Source organism: Chiloscyllium punctatum, chromosome 13, assembly GCF_047496795.1.
Source record: "Chiloscyllium punctatum isolate Juve2018m chromosome 13, sChiPun1.3, whole genome shotgun sequence".
Lineage (NCBI taxonomy): Eukaryota > Metazoa > Chordata > Chondrichthyes > Orectolobiformes > Hemiscylliidae > Chiloscyllium > Chiloscyllium punctatum.
The window spans coordinates 78,621,328-78,645,927 of NC_092751.1; the positions used below are offsets into that span (position 1 = coordinate 78,621,328).

Consider the following 24,600-nt stretch of genomic DNA (forward strand, 5'->3'; position numbering starts at 1 on the left):
GGAAAACGCCTCTGACTATCGACCCTATCTGCCTCTCATAATTTTGTAGATGTCTATCAAGTCTCCTGTCAGCTGCTGTCTTCATGGTAAAGTCCTGGGAAACGTTGCTGAATAGAGAGACCGTGAAGTACAGCTTGATATTTCCTTGAAAGAGGAGTCACAGGTCGACAGAATAATGAAGAAGGCGTTTGGTACATTTGTGTTTATTGGTCAGTGCATTGAGTAAATGAGTTGGGAGGTCATGTTGTGGCTATACAGGACATTGGTGAGATCACTTTTGGAATGCTGTGTTCTGATTTGCTGTTATCAGAGGGTTGTTGTGAAACTTGAAATGGTTCAGAAAAAAAATTACAAGAATGTTGCCAGGTTTGGAGTGTTTGAACTATAGGGAGAGGCTGAATAGGCTGGGGCTATTTTCTCTGGACTGTCAGAGGCTGAGGTTTATAAAATCATGAGTGGCATGGATATGGTGAATAGCCAAGATCTTTTTCCAGGGTAGGGGAGTCTAAAGAGCATGGGTTTAAGGTGAGAGGAGAAAGATTTAAAAGGGACAACTTTTTCACACAGAGGGTGGAGCATTTAAAAGGCATCTGAAAGGATTTGTGAACAGGAAGAGTTAGAGGGCTATGGGCCAAATGGTACTAGATTAATTTAGGATATCTGGTCGGCATGGATGAGTTGGACATGCTGTACATCTTTATGACTCTATAAGAAATTGGACAGCAGCAAATTCCAACACGTAAGTCAGAGCAGGTCTGGCATCAGCAGCTTGCCGTTTGCTTCGCCGGGTTTTCAGACAACTCTTCATTGATCATGTTGTACTTTATCAGCACCATTCTTCTCCACCTTTTATACTTAAGTGGACATGATACAAACAATAGTGAGAATTGTAGTCCATGGATCTTGGTGAGATGCGTGTGCAGTGCCAAAGCTGAAGTGAATGGTGGCCATGTAAGCTTGAGGTAGCAGGGAGAATGTAGTGACACTTGTCCGTGACGAGCACAGAAGATCATTAACCTTATTTCTGCACTGCTATGCATTGAGTTTCATCCAGGACACTATACTAACCTGGGCCATACCCAAGTCCAGTGACTGAGTTTGGTGGCATGGCCTGCTTTGCTATCCACCACCCCATCCACCTATGTTCATATCAGCAAACCGAGGAGAAACTTGCTTTTCTGGACCACTTACCTCAGAGGAACAGTGCAGGATAGTTCCTGGCTTGCTGCATCTGAGCTGCAATGGAGCTGGGCTTGAAATATGGCATCATGATGGATGTCACCATGAGCACTTCAGCTTCTCCCTGCTGCACAATTCCAAAAGAAGGGCACTGAAGAAGCCGGCTGAATAATTAATTAACTGAAGAACAGAAAATTGCATAAAGAAAATTTATATGGGCCGCAGTGGACCACCTGCCATGAATCTCACCAAGGGAAACATGGCCAAAAAATGGTAAATTTCCATAAGACATAGGAGTGGAAGTAAGGCCATTCGGCCCATCGAGTCCACTCCGCCATTCAATCATGGCTGATGCGCATTTCAGCTCCACTTACCAGCGTTCTCCCCGCGCTCTTAGCGCTCTAAATATGCTGTATCCAAAGGCATTCTAAATGTTCAACTGATCAGAGATAGCCAACATATATTTGCAAAGGGCAGCTCATGATTGAACAGATACCAAAAATAATCAAAATGGTTAACAGATTGCTGGCCATTATAGCCAGGGGACTACAATAGAAAGGGCTAGAAGTCCTACCTCAGCTTTTTAAATCCTGAGTAGAGTACAACACTAAAGATTTACAAAATTAAAGTACTATTTCTATTTCAAAATCACCAAGAAATATTTGTTCATAAAAGGATGAGAGTGGGAACAAGAATCTTGATGTTTAGGAAGTATAATATGTAAGCACAAGGATAGGAATGGAAAAGGCTGTATTTGATAAAATCTGAACAAAAAACCTAAAGTGTGACTTGTGAAAGGTTTGGTTTGGAGTTTCATTTGTGTGATGTGAAAGAGAAGACCAACTTTCTAAATAGTTTAGAAAAGAATGGAAAGGATCTGCTGAAATGCTTCTTTGTTCATTCACTCTCCTCAGCATGTTGAATGTAATTAGGAAAAGACAGAGAATCTGGGCTGGGCAAACCAGACTTTATTGAGGGACAATTTCAAGAAAAAAACGGAAGGGGAAAGAAAGAGAATACAGATGATGTAAGACTTGAAAATCGGAAGAAGTTATTGCCAATTAAGAAATGGCACAGAATAGAGAGATGCACAAAACCTGCGAGCCAAGTGCCTGCATTCGGAAAGGGTACACATAATGGTCAGTTTTCAGAAAGAACTATTGGTCTTGAAGAGAGTGCAGTGAGGTGTTTTAGAATGATACCTGGATGGCAAAGGTTAAATTACAAGGAGAGAGTGTAGCAAATTAAGATAAGGTTCACTGGAATTTAAAATGCTATTGGGTGATTGATTCAAGTTTGCAAGATTTTAAGGGGAACAGCTACATTAGATAAAAACCTATTCCTGCCGGTTGGGGAGTCCAGCATTGGGGATCACATTCAGAAAATGAATGCCAGACCTTTGCTGAATGGAATTATAACATACTTATACACATAAAATACAGTTGATCTGTCTCAAATTGTTAATTTTAAGATAAAGATTGATCAGTTTACATCTTGAGGGGTACGGGACCAAAACATTTATGGGGATAAGTTACAAATCAGCCATGTTCTCATTGAATGGCCAGTTTGATGGGCTAAATATCTCATCTCACTGAGGGACTGCATGTAGAACAAAAAAAAGAAATACACACCAGATGTGATTGTACAAGAGAGAATGAAGAGAAGTTATTGCAGTTGATTCAGTAAGGAGAAATAGTATTCATAGAACAGAGAACATTAAAAAAAGCACAGAAGAGGCCCTTCATCCCACAATGTTGTGCTGAGTATCATTCCTAATCTAAAGTAAAATAACCTAACCTACGTACCCCTCAATTCATGTCCATGTGCATGTCCAGCAGTCGCTTAAATGTCCCTAATGACTCTGCTTCCACCACCACTGCTGGCAATGCATTCCATGCATTCACAACTCTCTGCGTAAAGAACCTACCTCAGATGTCTCCTCTATACCTTCCTCCTAATATCTTAAAATGATGACCCCTCATGCCAGTCAATCCTGCCCTGGGGAAAAGTCTCTGGCTACTGACTCTATCCATGCCTCTCATTACCTTGTATACCTTGATCAGCTCTCTTCCTTCTCGCCAGAGAGAAAAGTCTGAGCTTAGTCAACCTCTAATCCAGGCAGCATCCTGGTAAACCTTCTTTGCACCCTCTCCAAAGCCTCCGTATCTATCTTATAATAGGGTGACCAGAACTGGACACAGTATTCCAAGTGTGGTCTCGCCAGGGTCTTGTAGAGCTGCAGCAAAACCTCCCAGCTCTTAAACTTGATCCCCCTGATAATGAAAATCAAAACACCATATGCTTTTTTAACAACCCTATCCACTTGGTTGGCAACTTTGAGGGATCTGTGCACTAGAACACAAAGATCCCTCTGTTCCTTCACATTGCCAAGAATCCTGCAGCAAAACCTCGCGGCTCTTAAACTCGATTCCCCTGTTGCTGAAAGCCAGAACACTATATGCTTTCTTAACAACCCTATTTACTTGGGTGGCAACTTTTGAGGGATCTATGCACTTGAACACCAAGATCCTGCCGTTCCTCCACAGTGCTAAGAATCCTGTCTTTAATCCTATATTCAGCATTCAACTTCGACCTTCCAAAATGCATCACTGCGCATTTATCCAGGTTGAACGCCATCTGACATTTCTCAGCATAGCTCTGCATCCTGTCTATGTCATGCTGCAGCCTGCAATAGCCCTCGATCCTATCAACGTCACCTCCAACCTTTGTCATCTGCAAATTTACTAACCCACCCCTCAACCTCCTCATCCAAGTTATTTGTAAAAACTACAAAGAACAGAGGCCCAAGAACAGACCCCTGTGGGACACCACTCACCAATGACCTCCAGGCAGAATACTTTCCATCTGCAACCACTGTCAGCCAACCAATTCTGAATCCAGACAGCCAAATCTCCCTGTATCCCATACCTCCTGACTTTATGAATGAGCCTACCATGGGGAACCTTATCAAATGTCTCACATTTACCTCACAGTGACCACAACTGCCTCAATAGCAGTAGGGTCAGTAACTCAAGAACACAGGTTTAGAGTAGTTGTTAAAAGAACCAAAGAGGGCATGAGGGAAGGAATAATGCAGTGAGTTACCGTCATTTGCAGTGCACTGCCTGTAAGGTTGGTGGAAACAGATTGGTATCTTTGAAAACAAAATTGGCAAAATGGTTGAAGAGGAAATTGCAAGGTTATGGAGAAAGAACAGGGGAATAGGATTATTTGGTTACTGTATCTCTTTCAAAGAACTAGCCTAACATGATGGACTGAATAAAAATAAACTAAAGAAATATGGAAGCGGGAAATTTGAAGCAAAATAAAGTGCTGGAGAAACTGCACAGGCCTGGCAGCATCTATAGAGAGAAATAGTTAATATCTTGAGTTCATTTCACTTTGTCAGAACTGTCTTGGACTGAATGTTCTCTGCTAAGATTCTCTTACTTAAGGGAAGGCTAGGGGGATGGAAGGCTAAGCCTAAAGGGAGAAAAGCAGAGCTCAAAATGTAGGGCAGAATACTAGCATGTCTATTTGGAAGGCAAAGCAAAAGTTGAAGAATGGAAGTGGATTTGCATTCTTGCTCAATTACTTGGTTGTAAGAGCTGCTTTTTGCCTTTTTTTTCATCACTGGAGCTGATTTCCTTGATTTCTCCGAGCAGTAATTACTGTTTTTAAAAGTTTTGCTTTGTCTCTGGAACATTAAGAAAAATCAAAAACAACAATACTTTAGTCGGAAGGAAAGGGAGAGAGCAGAGGTTGTGGTTGGAGAGCTGCTCCAGAGCTCAATGAGAAACAACATCAAAAAAAGCCAAGCAGTGGACTGACATCACGAGAAATGGGGGTTGCATCCAAGAAAAACCAAGTGAAATTTCACAGCTGGCATCGTCAAGACCTCAAAATTGGGACTACTCACAGCTGGGACTGTCAGGATTGTAGAGCCTGATCAGCTAAGTGTTTTTCAGGCTTCAAAAAATTATGATTTCAAAGTTTCATGTAAATTTGTAACAGTGACTAGGATGAGGTCATTTTAAAAATATTTTACTGAGATCTGTAAAGTGGAGTCACAGACAGTGTAGCGAAAAAGGTGTTTGGTACGCTTGCGTTTTTTGGTCAGCGCATTGAGCATAGGAGTTGGGATGTCATGTTGACTATACAGGACATTGGTTAGGTCACTTAGTATTCTGGTCTCCCTGCTGTTGGAAAGATGTTGTGAAACTTGAAAGGGTTCAGAGAAGCTTTATATACATGTTGCCAGGGTTGGAGGATTTGAGCTGTAAGGAGTGACTGATGAGGTTGGGGCTTTTCTCACTGGAGCATTGGAGGCTGAAGAGAGTTTTTTTTAAATCATGAGGAGCATAGAAAGGGTGAGTAGCCAATGTCTTTTTCCAAGGGTGGGGGAGTCCAAAACTAGAGGGCATGGGTTTAAAGTGAAAGAAAAATTATGAAAGGGACCGAAAGGGCAACTTTTCCACACAGTGGTCGGTGGTGCATGTGTAGAATGAGCTGCCAGAGGAAGTGGTGAGGCAAGTACAATTGCAGCATTAAAAGACATCTGGATTGGTATTAGATTAGATTAGATTAGATTAGATTAGATTACTTACAGTGTGGAAACAGGCCCTTCGGCTATACTTGTATAGGAAGGGTTTAGAGGGCTATGGCCAAATGCTTGCATTAGGATTAGATTAATTTAGGTACCTGGTCAGGATGAGAAGATGGACAGAAGAGTCTGTTTCGGTGCTGCACAACTCTGTGACAAAAATGTATACCAGGTATACTGAATGATAGGAACCTAACTGTAAGGAGTAGAATGAACAAGGTAGGTAAACTAAGGGCACCAGTTGACATGAAAGTATGTTTTGTTTTAAACCAATACTGAATTTTGTTTAGAGAGGTGCAGGGATAGCAACTTAATGTTCCTGATTAGAACTTTTCTGACAAGGCTCAGAGGGAAATAAAACAGGAGGAGGAATGACAATTAAAGAAATAATCGCAGCCACAAAAACAATTGATATATTTGAACAATCAACAAATTAGGTTCTTTGGGCTGAATTAAAGGAAAAAAGGGCAGTTGCACTGTAGGGATTAGTAATAACATCTTTGAACAAATTGTTTTGAGAATACCTGTTGTAGACTGCCAAACAGTTCAAGGGAACTGGAAGAGCAAATCCAAGATAACAAATGCAAAACCAGTAGAAACTGTGCTCATGCGAAATTTCAGTTTTCCTCATATTAACTAGGATACAGTCAATATTGAAATAAGACGGCATAACATTCTAAAATGCAGCATTTGGCAAACCCAACATGCCAAAGCAATTCTGGATTTACTTTAGGTAATAAATGATAGCTGCAGTGAGAATGGGAGCATATAGTCTGGGATAGTGAAAGGTGAGAGTGAGAGCAGGCGACCCGGGGCAGCTGGCGGCGAGAGTGGGAGTAGTCAACTTGGGATGCTTGGCAGTGGTGGAATCAGGAATAAACTTCCTGTGGCAACAACAATTGAACAGGCTTCAAGGCAGCAAGAGCAGGCAGCCTAGGGCAGCAGTGGGGGGGGGGCGGGGGGGTGCGAGGCCGAACCTGAAGCGTTGCCCCCTTGTGAGAAGTGTTTTTCCACGTTATAGGACAAATGTTTGACTTTTAAAAACTTAGTTTTCCTTATTTTTCCTTTTTTTTTGCTGTGTGCTTAAGATTCTGTACTGAGGTATCTTTGTACCTAAGATGGCACCATAAGTGGTGACTTGTAGAATTTTCACTGTACTCATTTGAGTACATGACAAAAAACAGAATTCAATTCAAATTGAAAAACTTGTTGGAGTATCAGTAGGAAAACATTTTTCTGATATTTAGAAGAATGAGCAGTAATTTTATTCAAACGTGTGAGCTTCTTACAGGATAGATACCAAGAAATTATCTATGCGGGCTGAAGAGTCCAAAATGGTTTTCCAATAGGATTTCATTACAAACTTGTGGTGATCAGGCCACTGTTTTCAACATGTGTACAAATAGGTATAATTTAGTAAATTAAATGCATCCAAGCATTTGAAAATAGTTTTGAGGTTATAAAGTATCAATTTTAGAACATCACAGTGACTTAAACCACCCCCTGTTGTGTCTCTCCAAAGAGAAAGCAGCCCTATGGTCTGACAAGAATATGGTGACTTAAAAAATTTCCAAGCCTCTTTGTCACTAGCCAAAAGCACCAGCTTAAATAGCAAAACAAATTACTTCAAATTTTGCTGCTGTGAGTTCAGTTTGATATTAGACATGTAATTTTGTTGACATAAATATTTTCTGCCAAATCTATATGAATTTTGGACATGGTTTTTTGAACTGTGTTATTTTTCTTGAACATTTTATTGCATAATATACACAGTGAAGTCTTGTTTATTTTTAGAACACAGAACAATTAGGCACAGGGACAGACCCTTCAGCCCACGATGTTGTGCCGAACATGACTCCAAATTAAACTTATCCCTTCTGCCCTCCATTCCTTGCATATTCATGTGCTTATCTAAAAGTCTCTTAAATGTCCCTAATGTAACTACCTCCACCTTCCTTGGCAGTACGTTCCAGACTCCTACCACTCTGTTTAAAAAAAACTTTCCCCTTTCATCTTAAATACATCCCCATAATTTTAGACATTTCAACTCTGGGAAAAAGATTTTGACTGTCAACCCTATAGAACACAGAACATTACAGCGCAGTACTGGCCCTTCAGCCCTCGATGTTGCACGGACCTGTGAAACCAGTCTGAAGCCCATCTAAGTGACACTATTCCATTCTCATCCATAGGCCTATCCAAAGACGATTTAAATGTCCTTAAAATTGGCGAGCCGACTACTGTTTCAAGCAGTGCATTCCACACCCTTACTACTCTCTGAGTAAAGAAACTACCTCTGACATCTGTCCTATATCTATCACCCTTCAATTTGAAGCTATGCCCCCTTGTGCTCGCCATCACCATCCTAGGAAAAAGGCTCTCACTGTCCACCGTATCTAACCCTCTGATTATCTTGTGTGTCTCAATCAAGTCACCTCTCAACCTTCTCTCTAACGAAAACATCATCAAGTCTTCCGGTATTTCCTCGTAAGACCTTCCCTCCATACCAGGTAACATCCTAGTAAATCTCATCTGAACCCTTTCCAAAGCTTCCACATTCCTCCTATAATGCGGTGACCAGAACAATATGCAATACCCCAAATGTGGGTGCAGCAGAGTTATGTACAGCTGCAGCATGATCTCATAGTTCCAAAACTCAATCCCTCTACCAATAAAAGCTAACACATCGTATGCCTTCTTAACAACTCTATCAACCTGGGCGGAAACTTTCAAGGATCTATGTACATGGACACCGAGATCTCTCTGCTTATCTACATGACCAAGAATCTTACCATTAGCCCACTACTCTGTATTCCTGTTGTTCCTTCCAAAGTGAATCAATCACACTTTTCCACTATAATCTCTATTTGCCACTTCTCAGCCCAGCTCTGCAGCTTATCTGTGTCCCTCTGTAACCTACAACATCCTTTGTTACTATCCACAACTCTCCCAACCTTAGTGCCATCCACAAATTTACTAACACATACTCTGTGCCCTCATCCAGGTCATATATAAAAATGACAAACAGCAGTGGCCCCAGAACAGATCCTTGCAGTACACCACTAGTAACTGAACTCCAGGGTGAATATTTCCCATCAACCACCACCCTCTGTCTTCTTTTAACTAGCCAATTTCTGATCCAAACTGCTAAATGACCCTCAGTCCCATGCCTCTGTATTTTGTGAATAGCCCACCATGGGGCACCTGATCAAACACCTTACTGAAATCCATATACACCACGTCAACTGCTTTACCCTCATCCACCTTTTTAGTCACCTTCTCCAAGGACTCAATGATGTTACGACACGGGGTAAACTCTCCTGCTTAATTTAAAACCAGCAACGCAAAAGATTTATCCTGTCCAAAAGAGAAAATGCTGGAAAATTCAGCAGGTCTGGCAGCATCTGTAAGGAGAGAAAAGAGCTGATGTTTTGAGTCTAACTGACCCTTTGTCAAAGCTGATTTATCCTGTGTAGTAATCTGGAAAAATTCAAGTGGCCAAGAACAATGTAAAGTAAAAATGAACAACTTTATTGCTTAAAGTATAAGAGAAAAATGAACTAACCACTATTTATAATTTCTTTCTCTAACCTATAATTTATTTCTCTAACCTTCCCTTCCATAATACTAGTCCGATAAAACTCCCAATTAAGATTTACAGAACAACATTTATCTCAAAACCAGGCAGCTGTAGATTCTTGTCTTTGGATCTTGTCTTTTCTCCTTGTTAGGAATTTCTGCGTTACAGGTGACTGATCGAAAGGTTTTTTTTATTTTTTAATAGATGTTTTATTGAAAATTTGACATGTTTTTACAAACTTACAATATAGTATACGCAAATGCAAACATTAATATTCAATTAAATATTAAATAAATAATAACCAAAGCCTAACAGACAAAAAGAAGAGATAAAGAAAAAAGGAGAAAACAAAACTTAACTAACTACTAATCTAACCTATAACTAACCAGAGTGTATAATAAAATATCTTACTCAAGAGAAAAAAAGGATAACATAGAAATGAAATAGTAAAGTACATGCTCGGAACGAATTAACATCAAGTCATAATAAAACCCGTATTCATGTGGGATTCCTCCCCCCAAGGACCAGCCAGAACCGCTACCACAACTAGATGAAAGCCCTTGACAAAATGGCCAAAATATCTGTATCTATATATATTTCAGGAAGGGCTGCCATATTTTATAGAATAATTCAGTTTTTTGGTGCACCATATTTGCAAGGAAGTCAAGGGGAATACATTCCATAACCAACCTATACCAATCCGAAAGTCCTGGAGGGCCCTCAGTTACCGAGTTTACTAAGATATTTTTCCTTGCACAAAAAGAGAGAATTGAAAATAATTTCCTCCCGCGCACATCCAGAGAAGGCAAACTCGAAAAGCCCAGGAGGAGATACTGGATTGACTCTAATTTCCGCTCCACAATTTCTGTCAAACATTTGCTACTCTGACCCAGTATTTGCGGATCTTATGACATGTCCATAAGCAGTGTGTGAGATTGCCCACCTCTATTTTACATTTGGGACACATTAGAGATGCTCCTGCCCTAAATTTTGCCAATCGTTCCGGTGCTATATGAGTCCTATGGAGTATCTTTAACTGAATGGCTTGGGTTCTATTACAGATGGAGATTTTTCTAGCATTTTCCCAGATGTTGTCCCACATTTCTGTGGATATTTCCAACCCCAATTCCTGATCCCATGTTCTAAGCAAATGTTCCATGTCTTCCGAAACTTCATTATGTAATAAATGATAGAGAGTGCTGACCGAGGGTAAACCCAATGGCCACAACACTCTTCGTTCCCTATCTGATTTATATAGGCTATCTAATAACGTAGGAGAAAGTGAGGACTGCAGATGCTGGAGATCAGAGCTGAAAATGTGTTGCTGGAAAAGTGCAACAGGTCAGGCAGCATCCAAGGAGCAGGAGAATCGACGTTTCGGGCATGAGCCCTTCTTCAGGAATGAGGAAAGTGTGCCAAGCAGGCTAAGATAAAAGGTAGGGAGGAGGGACTTGGGGGAAGGGCGTTGGAAATGCGATAGGTGGAAGGAAGTTAAGGTGAGGGTGATAGGCTGGAGTGGGGGTGGTGGCGGAGAGGTCAGGAAGTTGATGCTGAGTTCGAGGGTTGGGACTGAGACAAGGTGGGGGGAGGGGAAATGAGGAAACTAGAGAAATCTGAGTTCATCCCTTGTGGTTTCATCCAATCACAAACAATAGAGGTCCCAGTACGGATTCCTGCGGAACATCACTAGTCACAGATCTCCAGACTGAAAAACACCCACCACCACAATCCTCTGCCTTATATGGACAAGCCAATTCTGAATCCACCCAGCCAAATCAATGTGGATCCCATGCATCTTAATCTTCTGAATGAGCCTAGTAGGGACCTTGTCGAAAGCCGTATTAAAATATATGTAGACAGCATTTACTGCTGTATGCTCATTGATCACCATTGTCACCCTCTCGAAAATTTCAACTAAGTTTGTAAGACATGACCTTCCCTGCACAAGGCCATGCTGAATATCCCTAATTAAGCCATGCTTTCTCAAATGGAAATAAGTCCTATCCCTAAGAATTTTCTCCAATAGTTTCTCAACCACTGATGTGAGACTGACTGATCTATAATTTCCGTGATTACCCCTATTTCCTTTCTCGAACAGAGGAACAACATTAGCTACTCACCAGTTCTCCGTGAACTCTCCAATAACTAATGAGGATACAAAGATCAAGGCCCCAGCAACCTCCTCTCTTGCCTTTCTCAATACCCTGAGGTAAATACCATCAGGCCTTGGGGACCGATGGATACATCTTAATGCTCTTCAAGAGACCCAATGTCACTTCTTTCATGCTCTTGGAATGCTCCACACAAAGCTCACTATCTCCATATCCTTCAACTGGGTAAATACTGATGCAAAGTACTCACTTAGATCTCACCCACATTGTCTGCCGTCAAACACTTGACTTATAATGTTTTGAGTTTTTTTTGCCACTGTTTCCAATGAACTGCTGGCTTTTTCATTGTCAGGGTCTGGTTTGCACTGTCATGATTGAAATATGTGAAAGTAATTTGGTCTGGTGGCACACCAATTCCCCAACATCTTTGGTGCTGCAAGTACCTTTGATAATACTAGGCAAGTTTGAGAGATATTAAACGTGTAGGGATACTAGACTTTGCCTTAACAAAATGCAACACCTCACATTTATCAAAATTAAACTCCATCTGCCATTCCTCGGTGCATTGGCCCCATCAAGGGTCTGTTGTCCTGAGATAACCATCTTCACTGTTCACTTCTCCAATTTGTGTCATCTGCGAACTTACTAACTATACCTCCTATGTTCACAAAATCATTTACATAAATGACAAAAAGCAGTGGACCCAGTGCCAATCCATGCCACGCACCACTGGCAATAGGCTATAGCCTGAAAGTCAACCCTCTAACGTCACCCTCTGTCTCTTGCCTTCAAGCTAATTTTGTATCCAGTTGGCTAGCTCCATAATGGATTCTAACTTTGCTAACCCATCTACCATGCAGAATGTTGACAAACACCTTGCTGAAGTCCATAAAGAAAACATTTTACTGCTCTGCTTTCATCAGTCTTCGTCACTTCTTTAAAAAACTCAGTTAAGTTAGTGAGACATGCTTTCTCATGCACAAAGACATTTTGACTCTTCCTAATCAGTCCTTGCCTTATTAAATGCATGTATATCCAGTCCCTCAGAATCCCCTCCAACAACTTAGCCACCAATGAAGTCAGCTCACCCTTCTATAGTTCCCTGGCTTTTCCTTACCACCTTGCTTAAATAATGGCACCACATTAGCCACCCTCCAGTTTTTCAACAACTCATCTGTGGCTTTCAATGATAGATACCTCAGCAAGGAACCTTGCAAACCCTTCCCACAAAGTTCTAGGATACACCTGCTCAGGCCCCAAAGATTAATGTGTTTTATGTTTAAGAACTCGACTACCACCTCTTCTGCCATATGAACACTTTAAGAAATCACTATTTATTTCCCCCAGTTCCCATTCCTTCTCCACAGTAAATACTGATGCAAAATATTTCCATATGAACCACCCACCTTCTGTGGTTTCACATGCAAATGGCCATGTTGATCTTTAAGGGGCCCTATTCTCTCATTAGTCAGTCTTGTGCACTTAGTGCATTTATAAAAACCCTTTGGATTCTATTGCAAACCTTTTGGATTTAACCAAAGCTATCTCATGTTCTCTTTCTGCTGTCCTGATTCCCCTCTTCAGTATATTCCCACTGCACTTATACTCCTCTAGGAATACACTCAATCCCAACTGTTTATACTGATACTGTACAGGAGATTGGTGAGACCACTTTTAGAAAACTGCATTCAATTTTAGTTTTCTTGCTATATTAATGCTATTGTTAAACCTGAAAGGATTCAGAAAAGATTCAAAAGGATGTTGCTAGGAATGGAGTGTTTGAGCTATCATTGACAGTCCCTTATAGACAAGGATGATATTCTTTCCATCTCACAGTAAGTGACTGCACAGACTGATGTGCCATCCACAGGCTCTGTTACATTTTGGGAAGAAGGTGATTGCGAGAAGGGATGGGTGGTATATTGGTGTGGCAGGACAGTCCTGTGGCTGTTTTCACCTGGCTTCCATATTTTCCTGATGGCAAGTGTCAAGGTGCTTGATGTTTTCCTGGATGCACCTCCTCCACTTTGGATGGTCTTGGGCCAATGTTTCCAGGGTGTTGGTGAGAATGCCACACTTCGCTGGTGAAGCTTTGAGGGTATCACTGAAGCATTTCTTCTCTCCACCTGGGGCTCACCTGCCATTTCAGAGCTGAGAGTAGAGCACGTGCTTGGGGAGTCTCGTGTCAGTTATGCAAAGGACATACCCAGCCCACAGTCGCCAAAGCGAGGGATGTTGGCCTGATCGAGAACGCTGGTGATGGTGTGTCTTTCTTCCCAACAGATTTGCAGGATATTGCGCAGGCAGTGTTGGTGGGACTGCTCCAGCACCTTGAGGCGTAGACCATCCATGCCTCAGAGCTATAAGGAGAGGCTGAATATGCTGGGGCTATTTTCCCTGGAGCATCAAAGGTTGAAGGGTGACCTTAGAGGTTTATAAAATCATGAGAGGCATGGATAGGAAGAATATCCAAGGTATTTTTCCCCAGGGTGGGGGTGTCCAAAACTAGAGAGCATAGGTTTAAGTGTTGAGAGTGTGGTGTTGGAAATGTACGGCAGGTCAGGCAGCATCCAAGAGTCGACGTTTCGGGCAAAAGCCCTTCATCAGGAATGATGGCATAGGTTTAAGGTGAGAGGGGAAAGGTATAAAAAGGACTCGAGGGGCAACTTTTTCATGCAGTGGGTGGTGAGTGTACGGAATGAGCTGCCAGTTGAGGTGATAGAGACTAGTACAATTACACCCTTTGAAAGACATCTGGGGGGTGGCTACATGAATAGGAAGGGTTTAGCGGGATATGGGCAAATTGTTGCCAAATCAGTTTAGGATATCTAGTTAATGCGGCTGAGTTGGAGCAAAAGGTCTTCTTCCATGCAGTATAATTCCATGACTTTAACTGGGGGCATAATACACTAGCATTTCAGACAGATTTGGAGAGAAATTTCTTCATCCTGTGAAGAATCTTTGGAATGTTCTACCTAGAAGACTGTGGCTGGTCCATTATTGATTATATTCTAGGCAAAGATTGAACAATCTTGGTTCAAGGGGACTCCTGTCCTCTTTATTATGTTTCTTCTATATGCTAGCAGCATATTTACATCAAAGCAGAACAAACCTGGGTCTAACTGATAGTGTGCAGCATTTGTATTCTCACATGAGTGTCACAAAATTCTCATGTGACTTATGTGTAACTTAGTGAACAATTAAGTAATACTTACTACAATTTCTTGACTTCCTTTTCATTTCTAATATTTACAACTGAGTCCATTTATTTCCTATCTGGTCTAACTACAAGTTGCATCATATCACTGACTAGCTGAACAGGTGAAAATCTCCAATTGAAAGTAAACTGTCTCTCTCCCTTCGAGGAATCTGCTGGGAGGTGATCATTGTCTATGACCAGTACCTCCAGGAATCTTTGTATTACAAAAGTTGCTCGCAATTTTTCAATTGTTGTCCCTTTTTTTTTATTTATTCAATTATGGGATGTGGGCATCACTGGTTCCTAGTTGTCCTTGAAAAAGTGATGGTAAGCTGCCTTCTTAAACTGCTGCAGTCTACCTGCTGTGCATTGAGCCATAATGTCATAAGGGAAGGCATTCTAGGATTGTGACCTCGCGACAGTAGAGGAAATGTGATATATTTCCAAGTCAGGATGGTCAGTGGCTTGGAGGGGAACTGGAGGTGATGGTGTTCCCATGTATCTGCTGCCCTTGTCCTTCCAGATGCAAGTAGTCTTGGGTTTGGAACGTGCTGTCTGAGGATCTTTGGTGAATTTCTGCAATGCACCTTTTGGATAGCACACACTTTTGCACATGACACTGACCCAACTAGCACTGAGCCAGCTCTTGGAGTGAGCAGAACCCTGACACACCTGTTCTTATTTTTTTCAGAGTCAGTCACCTGAACCAAAGAGATTCTGATCTCCTGTTTATTCCTTTTTTTTAACCTCCAGTGACGAGATTCTGAATCCCATCTTTTTTTATTGTGTGTGTGTATGTGCAGTTGAAGAACAACAAGTGCATAAATCTTTATTCATATTCCACCACAGGAAGAAGGAAACACTGAAGTGGGCAGTGACAAACAATGCCCTTCTCAACAAGGGGTAATGCTGAGTGATCAAAAAAGTGAAAGGGAGGGCAGGGAAGGGGAAATAAAGCACTCCATACACCGCAGTGACCACCTCTCCCTGAAAACCTTGATAGTGTTGCTAAACACTGCGTGCTCTTTCTCTAGGGAAACTTGGGCCCACACATAACTGGGAAGAGGGGCAGGCAATTATCCCTAATTACCCCCTAAACGGCCCGCTGCCTGGACTTCTTTGTGACCAGCCTGGCCAGGCCCAGGAGCAGACCCATGAGGAGTTCCACTGACCAACCTTCCCCCGTCCACACCAGGTGGCCAGAGATCAGGGCCATGGGCTGAAGTGTAACCAAAAACATAAAGAAGATCCTGAAGAAAACTAAAAAGGGAGTGCAAATGCCCACACCACATATATACATGACCCACATTTCCCACAGCATGACAGAACAAGCAATTGAACTGGGAGTCTGTGAAGCACCGCAATCTGTGGTTGCAGGGGACTGCTGCATGCAGCACCCTCCACCCAGATCCGTGAGAGAAAGGGGGAGGACTCCTGCATAGAGAGCCCTCCACTGGAGATCCGCACTGCCCGTTGGCAACTGGGCATGCTAAGGCGTGTCTGGGCAGTGCATAAGGAGAAGAGGTGGATAGTGTGCAACAGCAGTCAATAAATGGCCCACTGTTACTTCCCTAAGAAGTCAAAGCTAAAACCCGTGAGGCGGCTCAGGTTGTGTTTTTATTTTTAAAATTTTTTTTCTTTGTTTCTTTTACCCACACTACTACCTAACTGTGGTAGACTCCCGTTTTCTTTTGACAGCCAGGAGTCTCTGATTGGGGATGTTAACCTGGTCCAATCAGGGAACTCATACTCTATGAGGTCCATCTGGCTGACCTCGATCCAACCATTACCCTGATCCCTGTGGCACTGTCCCTGTTATAGCTTGCCAATCTGAAAAAAGACCCATTTATCTTTACTGCTTTTGTTAGCTAATCAATCCATTATCCATTCTAGTATGTTGCCCTGACATTGTGAGCTCTTGTATTGTAACCTTTAATGAGGCACCTTATCAAATGCCTTTTGAAAATCCAAGTGCACCATATCTACATGTTCTCTTTATCTACATTACTTATTATTTCCTCAAAAACTTGATCATGTTAGTTAAAGACAATTTCCTTTTCACAAACTATATGGTTTTGTTTGATCACATTATAATTTTTACAGTTTCTCTGCTGACCTCCTAACAAAGATATTAGATTACTGTTATTTATGTTTTTTTGCCTCCATCCTTTCTTGAATAATGGTGTTACATTTACTTTTTCCAGTCTTTGACCTTTCTGAATCATCATGCCAAATATCATGTCTCAAATTACTCATATCTTCTTTTGTTTTGTGACATAACTCAAAGTTTTATTTGAGTCGTTTATCATAAACTGCTTCCTCTGTCTCACTGAGGAACCTCCTCCATAAATGGGCCACTCACTCATTGAAATATTGTTTACTGTAATTAGTTTTACATTTACCTCTTTGAGTGCAGTCATGTCATGTACTTCTACTGTTCTAGGCAAGATGAATTAGTTCATTGTGGTTACTGTTATTTAGCCCCTCCAATGCTAAAGGCAGCAAACATATAAATCCTGAGCGAACTTGATACTGAAAGGAATTTCCCCTTGTGAAAGAGATATTAAGAGTAAAAAGGTCTTACTTTTAAGACAGAAATAATAATTTTGCTTTTGTTAGTGGTCATGCATCTGTGGAATTCTCTTCTACTGTGAGGCAAGATCATTGAATATTTGTAAGGCTGAGATGATAGATTATTGATTGACAAGACAGGGCGGGCAGAAAAAGAGTTGAGGTCAGAGTCAGATTAACCATGATTTTCTGAAATGGTGGACCAGGAGTGAGATGTCAAATGACCTACTCCTGCTCTTAATTCGTATTTTTGTATAACTTTATGAATAATCTACCATTTAAAATAATTTTGCAATTATGTATTGGCTAATTTGATAGGATTATTACTGTTAAAAGTATTTTATTTTTTATCTGACAGAATTTTGGGGAAACAAATAGTCCCTCCTGCTGATGAAGCATATTGTTGGTATCCTGGTGCAGAAAATGTTGCTACTCCATTGCCAACTTTCAGTTCAAGTTCTGAAGGAGATGTGACTGAGTAAGTATCAGCCAGGAATAATATTATAACATCAAAGGAGATGAGTCTAATTAGAAGAGAGTCAGGACTGAGGGGCATGAAAGGAAACTCACGTTGTGGTCCAACATGAAGGTTAGTCAACATGGGACCCAAGTGGGGAGAGACAACAAGAGGCCATGTGGTCTAATGAGGGCTGTATTGGCAAGGGATTGAGGCATGGGAGACTTCAATGATGTTGATATACTGGAGGAGTTGAGGCTATTCTCATTGAAGAGAAGAAGTTGGAAGGTGATTTTATAGCTGTCTTCAAAATTCTGCGAATTGAAGGGAGAGTAGATGGGAAAAATCTATTCCATGGGTGGAAAGGTTAAGAATTAGAAGACACCAAATTAACATAATTGGCAAAAGAGCCAAGAGTGAAATGATGCAGCAAGTGGTTAGGTTTTAGGAGACACTATCTGAGGGTGTGGTTGAGGCAGATTCCGTTGTGACTTTGGAAACTTGACCGCGAAAGAGACAAGGAAAATCAATGGATGAATGGAACTAGTTGAGTTACTATTGCAGGGAACAGAATGAGCTGAATGGCTTTCTTCTAACTTTTAACAACTGTACGAATGAAAGAAATGAGTAATTAATGTATTACATTTAGAAGGTTTTCAGAATGCATGTCATAAATTTCAATGTAATGGCATACACTAATTAATTGGATTTATTCTGAGACCAGAAGAAGGAACAAGAGTAGGTCATTTGGCCCTTAGACCTGCTCTGCTGGATAATGAGATTACGGCTGATCTGATAACAATCAACTTGACTTTCCTGCCTTTTCCCTGTAACCATAGTTTCTCTTACTGATTTGCAAAATTCTTCTATCTTATCTTTGAATATCCTTAACAACCCTCTTGGTAAAGAATTCCATAGATTGATTACCATCTGAGTGAAGAAATTCCTGACCGAATTAGGTGACCCCTTGTATTGAGATTATGTTTTCTGGCCTTAGACTGTTCTCCCAAAGGGGAAACCTTTCTGCATACACCCTATCAGGTCCCCTAAGAATCTTTCACATTTCAACAAGGTTGCCATATTCTTCTAAACGCTAGTGAATACAGGACCAAACTACTCAACCTCTCTAATAAAAGAAATTCCTACCCAGTCTCAACCTGGTGAACGTTTCTTGACTGTCTTCAGTGTTAGCATATCTTGCAATGTTGAGGGGATCAGTATTTTAGGTGTCTAGCTAGTGGCTGTGTAATTACAGAGTCGTAGAGATGTACAGCACGGAAACAGACCTTACAGTCCAACTCCTCCATGCCAACCAGATATCTTAAATTATCTTAGTCCCATTTGCCTCTAAACCCTTCCTATTCATATACCCACCATACACCTTTAAAATGCTGTAATAATACCATCCACCACCACTTCCTCTGGCAGCGTATTCCATACACGTACCACCCTCTGCATGAAAAAGCTTCCCCTTAGGTCCCTTTTATATCTTTCCCGTCTCATTCTTTAGTTCTGGATTCCCCAGCCCAGGGAAAAGAGCTTGTCTATTCACCTTATCCATGCCCCTCATGATTTTATAAACCTCTGCAAGGTCACCCCTCAGCCTCCAACGCTCTAGGTAAAACAGCCCCAGCCTATTTAGCCTCTCCTATATTTCAAACCTTCCAATCCTGGCAACATCCTTGTAAATCTTTCCTGAACCCTTTCAAGTTTTACAGCATCCTTCTGATAGGAAGGAAACCAGAATTGCATGCAATATTCCAAAAGTGACCTAACGAATATCCTGTACAGCCACAACATGAGGTCCCAATTCATATACTCAATACTGTGATCAGTAAAGGAAAGCATAACAAACGCCTTTTTTACGATCCTATCTACTTGCGACTCTACTTTCAAGGAAATATAAACCTACACTCCAAGGTCTCTTTGTTCAGCAACACTCCTCAGGACCTAACCAGTAAGTGTAGAAGTCCTACTCTGCTTTGCTTTTCCAAAATGCAGCACCTCACATTTATCTAAATTAAATTCCATCTGCCACTTCTCAGCCCATTGGCCCATCTAATCTAGATCCTACACCTTCTCTGAGGTGTAGAATGTACTTTGAGGTAACTTTCTTCGCTGTCCACTACACCTCCAATTTTGGTGTCATCTGCAAACTTATTGACTATACCTCACACATTCACATCCAAATCATTTATATAAATTATGAATGTAGTGGACCCAGCACCAATCCTCATGACACATCACTGGTTCACAGGCCTCCAGTCTGAAAAGCAACCCTCCACCACCATCCTCTGTCTTCTACCTCTGAGCCAGTGGCTAGTTCTCCCTGTATTCCATGAGATCCACCCTTGCTAATCAGTCTCCCATGAGGAACCTAACTATCGATGATATAAATATCTCAGTAAGGGGTCCAGCAATCACTTCCCTAGTTTCCCACAGGGTATACCTGAACAGGTCCTTTGGATTTATCCAGTTCTATGCATTTCAATACATCCAGCACCTCCTCTTCTGTAATATGGACACTTTTCAAGATGTCACCATCTATTTCCTCTCATTCTATATCTTCTGTATCCTTCCTCACAGTAAACACTGATGCAAAATGCTCATTTAGCATCTCGCCCATCTCCTGCGACTCCACACATAGGCTGCCTTTTTGATCTTTGAGGGGCCCTATTCTCTCCCTAGTTACCCTTTTTTCTTTAATCTATTTATAAAAATCCTTTGGTTTTTCCTTAACTCTATTTACCAAAGCTATCTCATGTCCCCTTTTTTGCCCTCATGATTTCCCTCTTAAGTATACTCCTACTGCAATTATACTCTTAAGGATTCGCTCGATCTCTCCTGTCTGTACCTGACATGCGTTTCCTTCTTTATCTTAACCGAAATCTCCATTTCTCTAAGTTCTAATGTCATAGGGAATGTGATAGGGACTGTCTAGTCAGAGGTACAGACAGATGTTTCTGCAGCTAGCAGTGAAAAATCAGAATGGTGTGTTGCCCCGGTGCCAGGATCAAGGATATCTCAGAGAAGGTGTAGAATGTTCTTGAAGGGGAGAGGGACTAGCAGGAGGTCATTGTACATATTGGAACCAACGACATAGGAAGGGAAAAGGATGTGATTCTGAAGGGTGAACATAGAAAATTAGGCAGGAATTTAAAAATGAAGTCCTCAAGGGTAGTAATATCTGGATTACTACTGGTTCTACAAGCTAGTGAGGGTAGGGAGCTGGTGCAGGCGAGAAGGGTTCACATTTTTGGATCATTGGAATCTCCTCTGGGGTAGACGTGACTTGTACAAGAAGGACAGATTGCACCTGAATTGGAAGGGGACTTATGTTATGGCAGGAAGATTTGTTAGAGCTGCCCAAGAGGATTTAAACTAGTAAGGTGGCAAGGTGGGACCCAGGAAAATAGTGAGGAAAGAGATCAATCTGAGACTGGTACAGTTGGGAAAGGGAGCAAGTTAAACAGTCAAGGCAGGCAGGACCAAATCAGAGAACAAGGTAGGACTGATGAATTTAACAGCATTTACTTCAATGCAAGAGGTCTAACAGGGAATGCAGATTAACTCAGGGCATGATTATCAACATGGGACTCAAATATTATATCAATTTCAGAAACGTGGGTCAGCGGTGGACAGGACTGGCAGCTTAATGTTCCAGGATACAAATGGTACAAGAAGGATAGAAAGGGAGGCAAGAGACGAGGCGTTTTTGATAAGGGATAACATTACTACTGTACTTAGGGAGGGTATTCCTGGGAATACATCCAGGGAAATCATTTGGGTGGAACTGAGAAATAAGAAAGGGATAATTACCTTATTTGGATTGTTTTATAGATGCCCTAATAGTCAGCAAGAAATTGAGAAACAGATTTGTAAGGAGATTATCTGTAAGAATAATAGGGTAGTTATGGTAAGGGATTTTAACTTTCCAAACATAGACTGGGACTGCCATAGTGTTAAAGGTTTAGATGGAGAGGAATTTGTTAAGTGTGTACAAGAACATTTTCTGATTCAGTATGTGAATGTTCCTATGAGAGAAGGTACAAAACTTGACCTACTCTTGGGTGACAAGGCAGGGAAGGCGACTGAGTTGTCAGTGAAGGAACATTTTGGGGCCAGTGACCATAATTCTATCATTTTCAAAGTAGTGATGGAAAAAGATAGACCGGATGTAAAAGTTAAAGTTCTAAATTAGAAGGAGGCTAATTTTGACAATATTAGGCAAGAACTTTCAAAAGCTGATTGGGGGCAGATGTTCATAGGCAAAGGGATGGCCAGAAAATGGAAAGCCTTCAAAAATGAGATAACAAGAGTCCAGACACAGAAATTCATGTTAAGGTGAAAGGAAAAGCTCATCGGTGTAGGGAATGCTGGATGACCTCTTGAAAGACTTCACTATTTTTATGCTCCATTCCTTCTGAAGTAAAGGCCAACATCCTATTTGCCATTGCAAGAATTTGTCTACCAGCTTTTTGTGATTTATGCACAAGGACTTTCAAGTCCTACTGTGCTGTCCTTACCTTCAACTTTCCCCATTCAAATAATCTCCAGCTCCTCTATTCTTTGCAAAAGTGCATAACTTCTTATTTTTCTTGTAAAAGTAGGGTATTTTCTTCTGGACAGAGAACGTAAAGGGGGATCTAGCAGAGAACAAATGTTGAAAGATGAGATCAAATGGTCGAAGTATGTAAAAGATTGATGATTATCAATCGATCATTGTTTACCCCAGGAGGTGTTAAAACCCTAAGATTGTTTAAGGTGAAACTGGATAAGTGCTTCAACAAAAGGGGAAAACAACAGACTGATTGAATTAAAGTAAAGATGCCAAAGTCCCAGAGGACCGTAGTCCTGCTGTGTCATCAGAGAATGATTGGTTGTGGTTTAACCTGAGGATAACCACATCTCAGACAAGCGAGCAGGTTGAGAAGGAAAACATCTCATAATAACTTCAGCTGATGGGGAAATTGAACCTAATCTGTTGGCATTACTGTGTTACCAGCCATCCAGCCAACCAAGCTAACTGACTTCTTGATTTGAATTAGAATAGCCTGTTGCTGTCACCTTAGTGATGGCAGAGTACCCTGTACAAACCAAAAGGCTCTCATGTAGACCCTAATAAATACAATCAATGACATGATCAAAATTTAACCTTTCTCAAATACATTCATGTAACTAGTACAAGATCATCCTTGTGATCTTACAACCAAGTTCTATCCTACTTTTGCCAATTGCAGGCACATGTCCAAAGGAGCTTATGACAAGCAGGAATTTTGGTTCATTTATCTGCTTCCCCAAGCTTGGGTAGTTCAGGCCAGTGACAACAACTGAAAGATCATCCTGTTTGCAGCCAGCTAATTGTACCATATTCAAGAAAAGTTGTAGAAAAACACACACAGGAAAGTACAGGCCGGTGAGTCTCATATCTGTGGCAGAGAAATTATTGGAAAAAGTACTGAAGGACAAAGTTAATCTCCACAGGAAGATACTGGGATTAACCAAGGATAGTCAGCATGGCTTTGTCAGGGGAAGATCACGTCTAATAAATCTGATTTAATTTTTTGAAGAGGTGATGACATGTATGAAGTTTGCCTCAGAGTACAATGGGATCAGATGGACCAATGCGCTGAGGAATGGCAGATGAAGTTAAACTTAGATAAATGTAAGGTACAGCATTTTGGAAAGGCAAATCAGAGCAGGATTTACACACTTGTGGTTGGGTCTTGGGAAGTGTTGCTAAACAAAGAGACCTTAGAGTGCATGTTCACAGTTCCTTGAAAGTGCAGTCGCAGCTAGATAGGATAGTGAAGAAGGTATGCTTTCCTTTATTGGACAGAGCATTGAGTATAGGAGTTGGGAGGACATGTTGTAGTTGTACAGGACTTTGGTTAGGCCACTTTTGGAACATTGTGTGCAATTTTGGTCTCCGGCAAATCGGACTAAATTAGGTTAGGATATCTGGTCGGCATGGACGAGTTGGACCAAAGGTTCTGTTTCCGTGCTGTACATCTCTATGACTCTATGTTGATAAGGATAATGAGATTGATGTGATCTATTGGACCTCAGTAGACTTTGACTTGGTCTGATATGGCAGACTATTGAAGAAGCTTAGGAATCCATAGGATCCAGAGCAGTTTGTCTTAGTGCCAGGATACAATGGGTGATGGCTGAAGGGTGTTTTTGTAATGGTGTTTTGTGACAGCTGTGTCTGGAGGTGTACCACAGGCTTTGTTGCTGGGTCCCTTCTTGTTTGTAATGTACATTAATGATCACTATGTTAGTACTGTGATAAGTAGCAAGGAGGAAAGTCAACAGGATGATAGACTGACAGGATGATATCAATGACTGAACAGTAAGAAATGAAATCAAATCCTGAACAGGACAAGGGAGTGTGCATGGAATAGCCAGACCTTCAGAACTCAAAGTTCACAGGGCCTTGATGCCCATACATCCTTGAAGGCAATAGGACAGGTCAACAAAGTGATTAAGAAGGCATAGGGGATGCTTGCCTTTATTAGTCAAGGCATTGTAAATAATAGCAAGGAGTTAATCATAGAAATCATAGATTCCCTACAGTGTGGAAACAGGCCATTTGGCCCAACATGTCAACACTGACCCTTCAAAGAATATCCCGCCTCGCCCCATTCCTCTACCCTATTGCTGTAAATTTCCCATGGCTAACGCACCTAACCTACACATCCCTGAACACGATGGGCAATTTATCATGAGCAATTCAACTAACCTGCACAACTTTGAACTATGGGAGGAAACCGGAATACCCCGAGGAAACCCATACAGACACAGGGAGAATGTGCCAGTCAGTCATCCAAGGCCAGAATTGAACCTGGGTCTCTGGTGCTGTGAGGCAGCAGTGCTAACCACGATATAACATTGATG

At 41.4% G+C, this 24,600-nt stretch overlaps 1 protein-coding gene across 2 annotated transcripts in view; it reads left to right on the forward strand.

The window, feature by feature from the left end:
• The window catches only part of LOC140484553 (primary cilium assembly protein FAM149B1-like), a 185,734-nt gene that overhangs the window by 11,895 nt on the left and 149,239 nt on the right, over nt 1-24,600 (forward strand). For both annotated transcript variants that reach the window (XM_072582919.1, XM_072582920.1), the window contains exon 5: nt 17,602-17,721. In XM_072582919.1, the coding sequence (XP_072439020.1) occupies nt 17,602-17,721 (120 nt within the window). The remainder of the gene's footprint in view (nt 1-17,601; nt 17,722-24,600) is intronic.